General features: G+C 43.1%; 1 protein-coding gene across 1 annotated transcript; it reads right to left on the bottom strand.

The window, feature by feature from the left end:
• Window positions 1-253: 253 nt before the first annotated feature.
• Window positions 254-10,538, bottom strand: myl1 (myosin, light chain 1, alkali; skeletal, fast). Its single transcript, XM_024006931.2, has 6 exons — window positions 10,325-10,538; window positions 8,390-8,417; window positions 3,992-4,135; window positions 3,101-3,274; window positions 2,880-2,957; window positions 254-782 (listed from the first exon to the last, which is right to left on the bottom strand). The coding sequence occupies exons 1-6, from the start codon at window positions 10,448-10,450 to the stop codon at window positions 754-756; spliced, it is 579 nt and encodes a 192-aa protein (XP_023862699.1). The 5' UTR covers window positions 10,451-10,538; the 3' UTR covers window positions 254-753.
• Window positions 10,539-13,466: the final 2,928 nt, after the last annotated feature.

Here is a 13,466-nt window from a genome sequence, read left to right as displayed (position 1 = left end):
CATGTTTTAAAAATATTTTAATCATTCTTTCAGAGGCAACAAGAATATGAACATTTGGGCTGCTGGGCCACCACCAGTGTTTGTCTGTTTTAACCTCTCCTCTATAGATACACTAGGGATGAGTCCCAAATGGCACCCTATTGGGCTCTAGTCAAAAGTAGTGCACTATATAGGGATTAGAGTGCTATTTGGGACACCGTCTCACTCTCCACGCTCTCCCGCAGAGCAAAGAATAAGAGACGCGACACCGGAGGGTTTTTGAAAAGTTTATTTCGTGAAATAGCGGAGGAGAAAAATTTATCAAGACATAGGGGAGAGTGAGTTTTGATGGCCAGTCTAGAGCAAAGCCAGTCACCTCTACTGGCCCAATCCAGGCAGCAAGTAAGGGATGGAATGGGTAGCTCCTCCCTACCCCCTTTCCTTCACCGACCCATGGTGGAGAGGCATACCCCGCCAAGATGGCGGGGTATGGCGGGGTACAAGACAACAAGAACATCTGCTGGTTGGTGGTTGAAAAGAAAGGACAGCTTCTAATGGAGGAGAATAGATAGCAGAGAGTCGAAGGTCGGAGTCAGACCAACAAAAAAAGAATGAAAAAAAAAAATGGTTTAGAAATGACATCTCATAGTCCTTTATCCCCCTGTCTGTTTCTCAGGTGGTGGTTGACTAACAGTGGGGACTGGATGTCCTGACACCATTGGGTCTGCAGATAACACGTTAGCTTCCTCGTTAGCCACTGCAGCTGGAGGATCCTTAAATAGACATGATGTGCTTGACAAAGGCTGTAGGGGTGAGGGGGAGGGAGGAGTGAGGGGAGGAGGAGGGGTGTGGAAGGAGAGTGAGGGAGGTGTGAGGGGAGGTAGAGAGAGGATGAGGTAGGGGAGAGAGGGAGGGAGAGGAGAGGAGAGGAAGGGAGGGGTGAGGAGGAGGTAGGCAGGGGGTCACAGGGGAATTAAAAAGGAGAGAAAGAGGAGTGAGCTAGTGAAGCATTTGATCTAAATTAAAAACAAAAACATCATACAAATCTAGAACTACAGTATAATCTGAAATGTGACTCTAATGTATGTACATTAGGCCCGATTGAGACGTAGGACATTTACGCCTTTCCTACGCACTTCTCAGTAGTTGGTATTCACTCCAAAGGTGTGTCTACCTTGAGCACACTGAATAACAGATTTATTTGTGGAATTTTCATTCAATAGAGCTCACGGTACATTTATCTTAAGCCATTCCTTTAATTACGGTGTCCCTTTCATTCGAATTTTGTCGACAGATTGAACGGAATAAATACATTGAGAGAACGGGTTCAGAATATAGGGATCAATGAAAGAAATCCATCTAATATATGCATATATGTCTCTGTTTCAGCACCAACTGGTAGATTTTTTTTTCTTCAATCTTGTCAATTATTTAGGCACATTTTAGAGTTAGGAAAGTATGCATGAATCATACACGCACAAAAGTGGCGCAGTGGTCTAAGGCACTGCATCTCAGTGCTAGAGGCGGCACTACAGACCCTAGTTCAATAGTGACGTTACAGAATGTGCATGGAGAATGGTGTTACATAATGTGCATGGAGAATGGTGTTACATAATGTGCATGGAGAATGGTGTTACATAATGTGCATGGAGAATGGTGTTACAGAATGTGTGTGGAGGAATGGCGTTACAGAATGTGCGTGGAGAATGGCGTTACAGAATGCGTGGGAAATGGTGTTACAGAATGTGCATGGAGAATGGTGTTACAGAATGTGCATGGAGAATGGCGTTACAGAATGTGCGTGGAGAATGGCGTTACAGAATGTGCGTGGAGAATGGCGTTACAAGATTGTGCATGGAGAATGGCGTTACAGAATGTGCGTGGAGAATGGTGTTACAGAATGTGCGTGAGAATGGTGTTACATAATGTGCATGGAGAATGGTTACAGAATGTGCGTGGAGAATGGTGTTACAGAATGTGCGTGGAGAATGGTGTTGCAGAATGTGCGTGGAGAATGTGTTACAGAATGTGCATGAAGAATGGTGTTAGAGAATGTGCATAGAGAATGGTGTTACAGAATGTGCGTGGAGAATGGTGTTACAGAAATGTGTTACAGAATGTGCGTGGAAGAATGGTGTTACAGAATGTGGCGTGGAGAATGGTGTTACATAATGTGCGTGGAGAATGGTGTTACAGAATGTGCGTGGAGAATGGTGTTACAGAATGTGCGTGGAGAATGGTGTTATTTCTATCAACTACAAAAGAAAGTAGATGCTGTTCCATTTATTTGAACCGTTTCTCAACCTTATTCATTGCGCGTAAAGGTGGTGGAATTATGAGGGAATGAAGTCAAGGTCAGAATATGGCTGTATTCGCCACACCTTCATTTCTTTGATCTCCACCCCAAATGAATAGCGGGAGAATAGCATGCTATTCTCATGCTGAAATTCAAGTTCAGAATATGCATAGACAGATAAGTGCATAAAAATGTAATTACGTGTCATTTATGTGCGTTTAACTCGGGTCAGAATTCCCACCTATTGGTCCTGGTATCAAGTAGTACACTTTGAGCGATTCTCATATGTCAAAAGCAATGTTCAAAGTGCAAAAATTACAATAAACCATATGATAATTTGTCAGCGTGATTTAATTTTTAACTTTTTATCAACAATCTGCTTGATAAGGTGGCAATTACTTAACTAGTGTTTAGTAAACTGAGCAATACATAAATAGTCACCTACTTATAATGCACATTGTTGAAGACAAGTTTCAAATCAAATCACGCTGACAGATTATAATGAGGTTAATGGCAATATTTGCACTTTGCATATTGCCTTTGCACTACGAAAATGGGTACCATTTGCGACGTGACCTAAGACTTAGAAGACTTGAAGGCTTACCTTCAAAGTTGATACTGCCGTTCTCGTCCTCCTGTCCTTGCATGAGGGCATCAATCTCAGCCTCGCTCATCTTCTCACCTAGAGGGAGGGAGAGGTGAGAAAGGCCAGGTCATCAGTTGGTCTGGTGTCATACACACACACACACGCACACACACACGCACACGCACACGCACACGCACGCACGCACTTCATGTTACAACTAAGCCTGGGCGGCCACTCACCCAGTGTACCAAGGACAATACGCAGCTCAGCCCCCATCACGGTGCCATTGCCCTCCTTGTCAAAGACGCGCAGACCTTCAACGTAGTCATCAAAAGTTCCCTTGTTTGGGTCATTTACGATGTGCTGGAGCATGGGAAGGAAGGCCTCAAACTCTAATCTCTTGCCGGCCATGTCTGTGGGCAGCCAGAGTGAGAGGAAATGCATTAGAAGTATACAGTATGCTCCGAGGTGAAATTTTCCCTAGGCACAGATCTAGGATCAGCTTTTCCCTCTCCCAATCCTAACCTTAACCATTAGTCGGGAATATGCTAAATTGACTCCAGATCAGTGTGTAGGGGCAACTTCACCCTGGTCCTTACCATACAGTACACTACTAATAATAATAAATAATAATAATAGCTCCTGTACACACAGATTTACTACATACAATGCATTTGTAGACACATACATAGTGAAATAACAGAAAGGTATATCACGCTTCACAATGTCAGGCTTTGTAACCCAAAATACTTCAAAGGCCTCTTGCAGCAACTCAGCTACACCACCAATGGAGGGATATGTCCATCATGACAGGTGCTGAATTGTTACAATGTGCTATAAAAGGGAGCAGACAATTGCCAAGGTGTGGTCACTTATGTGTAAATGTCCTCCCCCCTAGTGTGCTATATTAGGACAAATTCAACTATGAAGGACTGAGGGTCTAAAGTGGAGAGAATATTGTACACAGAGTCAGTATTAAGGAAAGTGTGTGTGTGTGTGTGTACGTGTGTGTATGTGCGCTTGTGCTTCCTTGTACTGTTTCCGTATGTGTGTGTGTGTGTGTGTGTGTGCCTGTGCCTGTGTGTCCTTGTATCACTTTGCGTATGTGTGTGTGCGTGTGTGTGCCTTACCCTCATCGGAAGGGTTGCCCAGGACTTTGCGCACCTCCTTGTTGGTGGGGTTCTGTCCCAGGGCGCGCATAATATCAGCGACCTGGTTGTAAGCCACCTTTGCGTCACCCACCCTGTCGAAGAGACCGAAAGCCTCCTTGTAGTCTGTGGTGAGGTGAGGTGAGAGGAGAGAGAGAAGAAGAGAGAGGGATGAGAGAGAGAGAGGAAGGGTTTTATTATCCTCAGAATGCCTGGGCTAGTGGCCAACAGAAGCTATGATAACATACCAAGAGATCTATGAAATGAACATGCACACCACTTTGGTGTATCGTTTTTTTTGCAGGGATAATTGTGAATATCTCAATTGAATGATGCGAGCTTCGCCCTATCCATTTCAATTTTGTAACTTGATGTAGAATTACCATCTGTTAATATTTTTATTTTATTTTATTTAACCTTTAATTATCCTCACTGCAAATTCTCCAGTGTTAATTAACAATAAACAAAAATAATGAACACAGAGTGTTTAATCAACATTGAAAGTGTTGAGTCTGTGGACCCATATAAAGAGAAAGGAAAGATACCTAGTCAGTTGTACAACTGAATGCATTCACCTGAAATGTGTCTTCCACATTTAACCCAGCATAAAGACACTGGAACAGTGTTAAACTTAAAGGGACATTTCTACTTCATATTCATAATTTTCAGTACCACCCCAACATCAAAACATGTGAAAATTGTGTGTTTCTATGTTATGTAGTAATAAAAATAGAGGAAGATAAGTGTTTCCAATGACATCATCAACTAATTAGTAGGTTGATTAAAATCACATGATGCACACCAATTATGTCACTGGAAACACTTACACTATCTTCCTCTTTCTTTTTTATTACAAAACATAGAAATGTGCAATTTTCACATATGTTGATGTTGGGGAGGTGCTGGAGATGATGAATATGAGGTTCCTTAAACACAGTACCATATCTATTTCATGAGGGTTGTACGTATTTCATGGGTTGAACTTACAAAAGTGTTTGTTCTTCACTGGTTAACCTGTTTTTTTGTTGTTGTTGGCAACAGGTCACAAATATTGCTGCTGTGATGGCACACTGTGGTACTTTACCCAATAGATATGAGAGTTTATCAAAATCAAAAATGTAATTTGTTTTCAAATTCTTTGTGGGTCAGTGTAATCTGAGGGAAATATGTCTCTAACATGGTCATACATATGGCAGGAGTTTAAGAAGTGCAGCTCAGTTTCCACCTCATTTTGCAGGCAATGTGCACATAGCCAGTCTTCTCTTGGGTGCCAGGTCTGCCTATGGTGGCCTCTCTCAATAGCAAGGCTATGCTCACTGAGTCTGGACCAAGTCAAAGCTTTCCTTAATTTTGGGTCAGTCACAGTGGTCAGGTATTCTGCCACTGTGTACTCTCTGGCGTAGAAGACCCTTCTTGCCTTGTCTATCAGATCGTTAACAGCTTTGTTGAAGTTACCTGTGGTTCCGATGTTAAGGCCAAGGTATGTATAGTTTTTGGGATTCAAGTATTTTTAGCCAGATCCTAATTGGTATGTCGAATTTTATGTTCCTTTTGATCGTGTAGAAGACCCTTCTTGCCTTGTCTATCAGATCGTTCACAGCTTTTTTACATTTATTTATTTATTTCACCTTTATTTAACCAGGTAGGCAAGTTGAGAACAAGTTCTCATTTACAATTGCGACCTGGCCAAGATAAAGCAAAGCAGTTCGACACATATAACAACACAGAGTTACACATGGAGTAAAACAAACATACAGTCAATAATACAGTAGAAAAATAAGTCTATATACAATGTGAGCAAATGAGGTGAGATAAGGGAGGTAAAGGCAATAAATAGGCCATGGTGGCGAAGTAAATACAATATAGAAATTAAAACACTGGAATGGTAGATTTGACAGTAGATGAGTGCAAAGTAGAAATACTGGGGTGCAAAGGAGCAAAATAAATAAATAAAAAATTAAATACAGTATGGGAAGAGGTAGTTGTTTGGGCTATTTATAGATGGGCTATGTACAGGTGCAGTGATCTGTGAGCTGTTCTGACAGCTGGTGCTTAAAGCTAGTGAGGGAGATAAGTGTTTCCAGTTTCAGAGATTTTTGTAGTTCGTTACAGTCATTGGCAGCAGAGAACTGGAAGGAGAGGCGGCCAAAGGAGGAATTGGCTTTGGGGGTGACAAGTGAGATATACCTGCTGGAACGCCGATGTTAAGGCAAATGTATGTATAGTTTTTCGTGTGCTTTAGGGCAACGGTGTCTAGATGGAATTTGTATTTGTAGTCCTGGCAACTGGGCCTTTTTTTGGAACACCATTATTTTTGTCTTACTGAGATTTACTGTCAGGGCCCAGGTCTGACAGAATCTGTGCAGAATATCTAGGTGCTCCTGTAGGCCCTCCTTGGTTGGTGACAAAAGCACCAGATCAACAGAAAACAGTAGACATTTGACTTCAGATTCTAGTAGGGTGAGGCAGGGTGCTGCAGACTGTTCTAGTGCCCTTGCCAATTCTCTCTCTCTCTCTCTCTCTCATCTCTCCTCTCTCTCTTCTTCTCCTCTCTCTCTCTCTCTCTCTCTCTCTCTCTCTCTCTCTCTCTCTCTCTCTCTCTCTCTCTCTCTCTCTCTCTCTCTCTCTCTCTCTCTCTCTCTCTCTCTCTCTCTCTCTCTCTCTCTCTCTCTCTCTCTCTCTCTCTCTCTCTCTCTCTCTCTCTCTCTCTCTCTCTACTCTCTCTCTCTCTCTCTCTCTCTCTCTCTCTCTCTCTCTCTCTCTCTCTCTCTCTCTCTCTCTCTCTCTCTCTCTCTCTCTCTCTCTCTCTCTCTCTCTCTCTCTCTCTCTCTCTCTCTCTCTCTCTCTCTCTCTCTCTCTCTCTCTCTCTCTCTCTCTCTCTCTCTCTCTCTCTCCTCTCTCTCTCTCTCTCTCTCTCTCTCTCTCTCTCTCTCTCTCTCGCCGACCAGGAGCCGACTTGGAATCGATACTGAAGAGAGAATATGAGCTCCACTCCTTTAGAAGGCAATGCTGTGAGTGGACTGACACAAATAAACCAAGAGAATGTTGACCGTGGCTTAAACAACTCCCGGCTGGCGCGATGACTGCGCGGCCTATTGCTTGCTCGTAATGAGCTAGACTTTATCAAAGGGTGACAATACAAGACATGGATGCGTTTACTTGTTTGACATTTAGAATGTCTACGAGAATGGAGTTAAAAATGGGATTCCTATGTGTGTTATTAGGCCTATGGATAAAGGTGTTTTAGATGGTCCATATTCCCCAACAACTTTAAAGACCTATGCCAGTTATCTGTCCACATGATGTTGTCAATCAGTGAATGTGTTCAACGAATACTATGTAATACTAGGATATCATCCCCTACTATGGGTTCACTTTGACAGCAGCTAACTAGACTTCTTGTTATAACATTATAACTCATTGTGACAGATTAGAACATTTTATAACAGGTCAAGTGGTGTCCTAATCTGTGGTCCAAACATATTTTCGATTAAATTGAATAGTTTTCTTGTTCGTTCATATAAACTAGCTAATGTATAATTATTTTTGACCAGTGTTCATTTAGGCATAATGCTTTTGCATTAAGGTTCATACGGAGGGGTCAACCGTGTCCAAAGAACCTTAGAGGCTGACCACTGCAATTTTGGAAAATGTATTGAAAATGTCTTCAGGTGCATGTAATTTGAGAATGTTCACCTCTATAGGAAATATTACATTGTAAATGCACTCCAGAGGTTGTTTAATGTTACAAGTTATTTGGTTTAGTCAGATCGGAAGTAAGCCTAGCTGAAATAGTGCTATTGCATTTTTTCACCCATCTTTGTATTTGTTATCTTTGTAAACACTACTTAGTCCGGGTTTAGTATTAGTAGGCTAACATTGAGATAGAAATCGGAGTGGCAGCTAATCCATGTTTTAAAAGGACCTAGAGTGGATTTATTTTAGTGTTTTTTATTAGGAGTCAGAGGTGCAGTACTACTAGAAATTGTTCAAATATTTTGAGTGTTTGCCTGCCTGGGGTGCCAGGTGAGCAAGGTTTTCGGATTTCAGTTCTGCAATTATTCTATTGGTCCATTAAACCAGGCAAGCTCAATCCAGCTCAGATAAAGTATTTGAAATGGTTTCAAATAGTATTTGAACCCAGGTCTGCGAAGGTGCAGTGATAATGATCTGTTTTACAGTATTGTTACTGATTACGTTTGATAGTGACATCTGATATCTATTTTTTATTTTTATTTTACAGGACACGGATTTAGCCTAGTCTTGGCCTAAGAAACACTTTCAACTGAGAATCTCCATTGATCATGGTTTTTAGACTGGGACTAGGCTTAATCTGTGTCCGGGAAACTGGCCCTTAGTAATTTGGTTTAGTAAACTTACCCTCCTGCTGGTCGGGAGTGAACTCCACCTATAGAGGGCAGCAGAGAACAACAGTCAGAACATTGAAAGAAAGTGGGGCCTACTTTCGAACATTTACAGCCAATGAAGTAATTCCATTTAGGCACAATTCTACCGTAGCCCCTGTCTGCTATCAGATCTGAGACGTTCTATGGATTTAAACCCTGCTGTTACACTGTCTAGGGAAATTGTTGAGTAGCCTCGACTACAGCCTTTCTATTTCACCCCAGAACAGTTTCTCTCCTAAACCTGATTCTGGAATGAGAGTCTTGGAACCGCAAGACTACCAGTGTAGTAGGCTACCTCCACCAAGACTACCAGTGTAGTAGGCTACCTCCACCAAGACTACCAGTGTAGTAGGCTACCTCCACCAAACGACCAGTGTAGTAGGCTACCTCCACCAAGACTACCAGTGTAGTAGGCTACCTCCACCAAGACTACCAGTGTAGTAGGCTACCTCCACCAAGACTACTTCCAGGCCCAGATAATGACTTGCAGGGTGTTTGGGATGACTCCTTACTATTTTACAGTCCATCTCAAACACTAATGAATCAGAGTGCCATAAGAAGGGGATGAGGTTTTGGGAGCAACAGTCTTGCAGTTTTACTTTAGGTCTCATACTACCTAAACTGTAAGGACGTGGACTGTTGGGGTAGGCCTGGGCCATACACAAGAGGCTCACTACCTTAAGAGCAAACAGGTACAACTTTTAAGTGATTATGTAGCTGTGGATTTTCTCCAGACTCCTCACAGTGTAGAGCAAATTAGACAGTCAGTTTGCAAATGAGAAAGTGAAGAAGGTATATATAGCCTAATATGCATATATCTCTTTGTATTATGTATAATGGACCAATACTGGTTGTATTGTAGCCTACTTCATAATTTGGATCTTTATTTTGACAGTTGGATTCAAAATTGGGCATATACATCGAAACCACCACATCAAATAAGCATACAAAAAAAAAAGGTTAAACGTTTTGCTCCCATCAGCTCATCAATCACGGAAGAAACACTACCCCCTATCAATCCTCGAGACAAAATTAGCTCCACAGCTATACTCCTACGATGGCACTCGATCTTGGAGGTCCATCTTTAGATACTTTAACATGTCCACATTTGGTGACAAGTTCCATTGCAGTTTCACCTTGTCACAAACTCCTTCAGCCTATCAAGGAACCCGAGGGGCATATGGGGTGTGGTTTAGGTGAGCAAGCAGCATCTCTCCGCAGCTATCCGAGGTACTGATGTCTTAACACTTTCAATTCTGCTTCAGAACTAGGTCCGTGGGTCCAAGCGTGCTCTTGCCATTTCGCTATCGCTTGTCAAATATGGTTATAATAATAGGCTACAGTATGGAAAATACATGCCAAAATAATCCCAACCTAATGTTTTGTCCAAATACAACACCACTTTTATTTAAGCTATTCCAGAACTGTGGTAACTCCACAAGTTGAAATAGGTACCCTAGGCCTACTCATCAAACATAATAAGTAGCCTAACAGTTGCCTACGATATCCAAACGGCACACAAATAGATAGGCAGTCTTTCACATTTAAACTGAATAGAAATTTCACATTCTCGCATAAATGTGCAGCCTAGTCCTATATGATTGCATCATCAGCATGTATCGAGAATGGCCCTTCACTGACAACCATTCCCTAACTTGTACCTAACTTCAGCAAAACACACTGCAATGACCAACCAGGCCAAATACCACGGAACATATACAACGGAAAGACTAAAGGAGCATAGCAAATAATAAAGCTTTGTAGCCTAACTATTTACATTATGTTGTGACTCAGGAAATAATAATTCAAACTTGTATTTTGCAGACAGACAAAGAAGCCAGGCTAGAGGGATAGAGGGAGGATGCAGGGCAAAGGCTAGAGGAGGTAGGGAAATGCAGAACATAGTTACCTTGACTGTGGACAAGTCGAGTGGAGGGGGGGCGGCCACCACCTCAGGCTCGGGTGCGGGTGCAGCTGCCTTTGCAGGCTCGGCTTTCTTGGCGGGTGCCGCCTTAGCGTCCTTCTTGGGTGCCATTTTAGCAGATAGTAAATTAGTTAGCTACTTCACCGGTAATACAGGCAGACAGTTCCCGCATAAGCTTGGAGGAGACTCAGAGCATCAAGGGTGGGTCTGGGCGTATATATATGATAATATTTTACACAGCACCCTCGTCAATGTAGCTCAAGGGACCGGATTGGACAGCCCAGGAGACGGGTGGGGGGTTGTTCCATACATGGAATATAGGGACTCCCCATCTAAGTCGCGGTCGGGGCTGAGCGTCAGAAGATGTTAATTTAAAACAGCACAAGCTGTGTAAAAAAATAAATAAATGGGAAACGGTGATTGAGGTCGTCCGGGGTCACCCAGTGACAGCCGCCCGGTAACGGTATCCTGATTTATACTTTCACTGTTTTTTCCCGGCTGAGCCAAAGAATGCATCAGTCTTCTGTGAGTGTGATGACACAACATCACGCATCATCTTTCCCATTTTCTCTCGGTATGAAGAAGTTTATTTATGGGGCTATCAGTAAGATAGTTCAGTTTTCAATATTCAGAAATTGTAGCCAAAGCGTTCTATTTTTCTAGTCAAATGTGGGTTAGCAGCATGCAGTGATATATAATATGATATAATATAAGAAGTAGAGAATAACAGATCTTGGAAATACGACTGCTTCAAATTTGGTCTATTTCTGATGTCGATGCCCTCGTTCTGTTATGACTTCTAGTGTAGCCTAGGCTAGGCTTCTTTCATCACTTTAGACAAAATGTAAAACCGGAATGTATATGTCTACTTGCTCTCTCTCTAGATGGGATACAGCTTTTCTTTTTTTTTTTTTTGCATTTTAGCTAACCCTAACCCTTTCATAACCTTTACCTAATTATTCTAAACTGCTGCATAAATTCAACTTAACCTGCTCCAAAAAGTCAATTTTGACAAAAGCTGTATCCTTTCTAGACAAAACCCTCTCGCCCTCACGCACGCACAGAAACACGCACACACAGTTAGAGACATACAATCGCACAGTGGGTGACGTCTTATACTGTATCTCTCTATGATGGACAGTGAAATCATATCTTCACTGTCGCGATCCATGGGTTATTGAAATGATCATGTGAAGGCGTTCACTCTACTTGGTAGAAATCACTTGAAGATCCTTTTTTTTAAGGAACTGTTTCTATTTGTAGTAGGCCTAATGACAGTGGCATGACACTTCCTGCTGCTGAAGCGAGGGGATGAGGGGGTAATGGGGGAGTGGGTTACACAAGTAAGCTACCAGTATGTGCAAATTTAGATTTCAGACAGTTATGGTAGTATATTTGTATGGACTTCATAAATGGTGTCCTTTATCCTTATCATAGACTATTTGTTCATCTTTGAACGCACGCACGCACGCACGCACGCACGCACGCACGCACGCACGCACGCACGCACGCACGCCACACACACACACACACACACACACACACACACACACACACACACACACACACACAGGACCGGTTCCAGGCATAAGCGACATAAGCTGTTTTTTGGGGGGGGACTCAGTCGGGTCTCAACTTACTGTTGAGAGTTAGAATAGTAGAATACACCAGGTGCAATTTTGAAATGTGATTGTGCATCAGCAGTTTTTCTCTTGTTATGTCAGTCAATGACAGACACTCAATTAGCCACGTCAGCAAAATGTTTTAGATTGGTAGTTAGCCTGGTCAGCTATCCAGGCACATGCTCAGATAGGGCTCTACCTGTCAGCTATCCAAGCACATGCCCTTTTGCCCTTCCAGTCTCCAAAGTGCCCTTTTGGGTAGTGGTATAATTTCCCCCAAAATATATATTTTTTGTGTACATTTTTCGTCACTGTTGTTCGGAACCCACCGCTTGCAAGTCGTTCACCACCCCTCACCCTGTCTGTTGGTTGCGCCTGTTGATCTGCCCTGTAAGCTCACACGGGGGGGGGGGGCTCCCTTCTTACGGCCCCCAAAAGGCTAACGCCAGCCCTGCACACAGTAGATTCAAAACAAATAGTCATAGTGTCTGATTCATGAAAACATCCCTCTAATTCATCCCAATATCATCTCTGTACTGTACCTCTTCTCATTCAGATTGAATAATACGTTTTTCCGACACTTTCTTACTGCACTGAAAGAGGGTTTCATCAATACATTTGAACTGGCTGTGAATGGAGTGGTGCTCCACCTCACGGGTCTGTGCTCTGGGGTTAAAAGTTAGGAGAAAGGACAGGGGTAGTAAGCTTGAAACTCAGAACCAAGACTAGGGATGCATCCCAAATGGTACTTCTATATAGTGCACTGCTTTGGACCAGGGCCATAGTCACCCAAGACTAGAGCACGGGATGAGTGGCCAGCTCCCTTTGAATGACCCCACATGGGGTGGTGAGGCCAGGGTGGGGGTCAGAGTGAGTGACCACCATAGAGAATGATAGAGGCCTCTAATGGCCAAAAGGACATTTAGAATGGGCAGCGCCATTGAGGGTGTCCACCATTTTAATGTAGTTGACTGGGTGGGACTTCCAACTTCATTGGCTGATCCCTCATGTCCAACCGGGTTCTCAGGAGGCAGTAGCTAATTGTGAAGAAGAAAATTGACTACTTTAAAATGAGAGATAGCCTCAATGAAGCTGCCCTTGCCGTCACAGACTGACACAAACATGAGTCCTCTATCTATCTCTATGGTGACCACTGAGCCGTGGGTATCCTCCATGTCTGGGGGATGTGTGAGGAATTGGGAGTAGGAGATGGGAGATCAAGGGGGCCTGAGCTTCAGCTGCCGATGCCAGTAACCAGGCAGGGCCAACAGAGCAAATTCTAGCTCCTTCCTCTTGTCTATATCGGTCTCAAGAGGCCGGCCGTGGCACTAACCCTACCCCCCACTCCCACTTCTGACAAGGGCCTCATAATGACGTGACAAGGAAATACCTCCACTCTCCGCCCCCCGCTCACTGCCCAACCTCTTCATGTTTACAGCAACCAGGGTTGAGGTCAGTCAATTCCATTTCTATTTCTGAAATTCTGAAATTCAAATTTTCTTCAA

The sequence above is a fragment of the Salvelinus sp. IW2-2015 genome, linkage group LG2 (assembly GCF_002910315.2).
Source record: "Salvelinus sp. IW2-2015 linkage group LG2, ASM291031v2, whole genome shotgun sequence".
Taxonomy (NCBI): Eukaryota; Metazoa; Chordata; class Actinopteri; order Salmoniformes; family Salmonidae; genus Salvelinus; species Salvelinus sp. IW2-2015.
The sequence above is the reverse complement of the archived record's forward strand: the minus strand, read 5'-3'. Positions and strand labels throughout refer to the sequence as shown.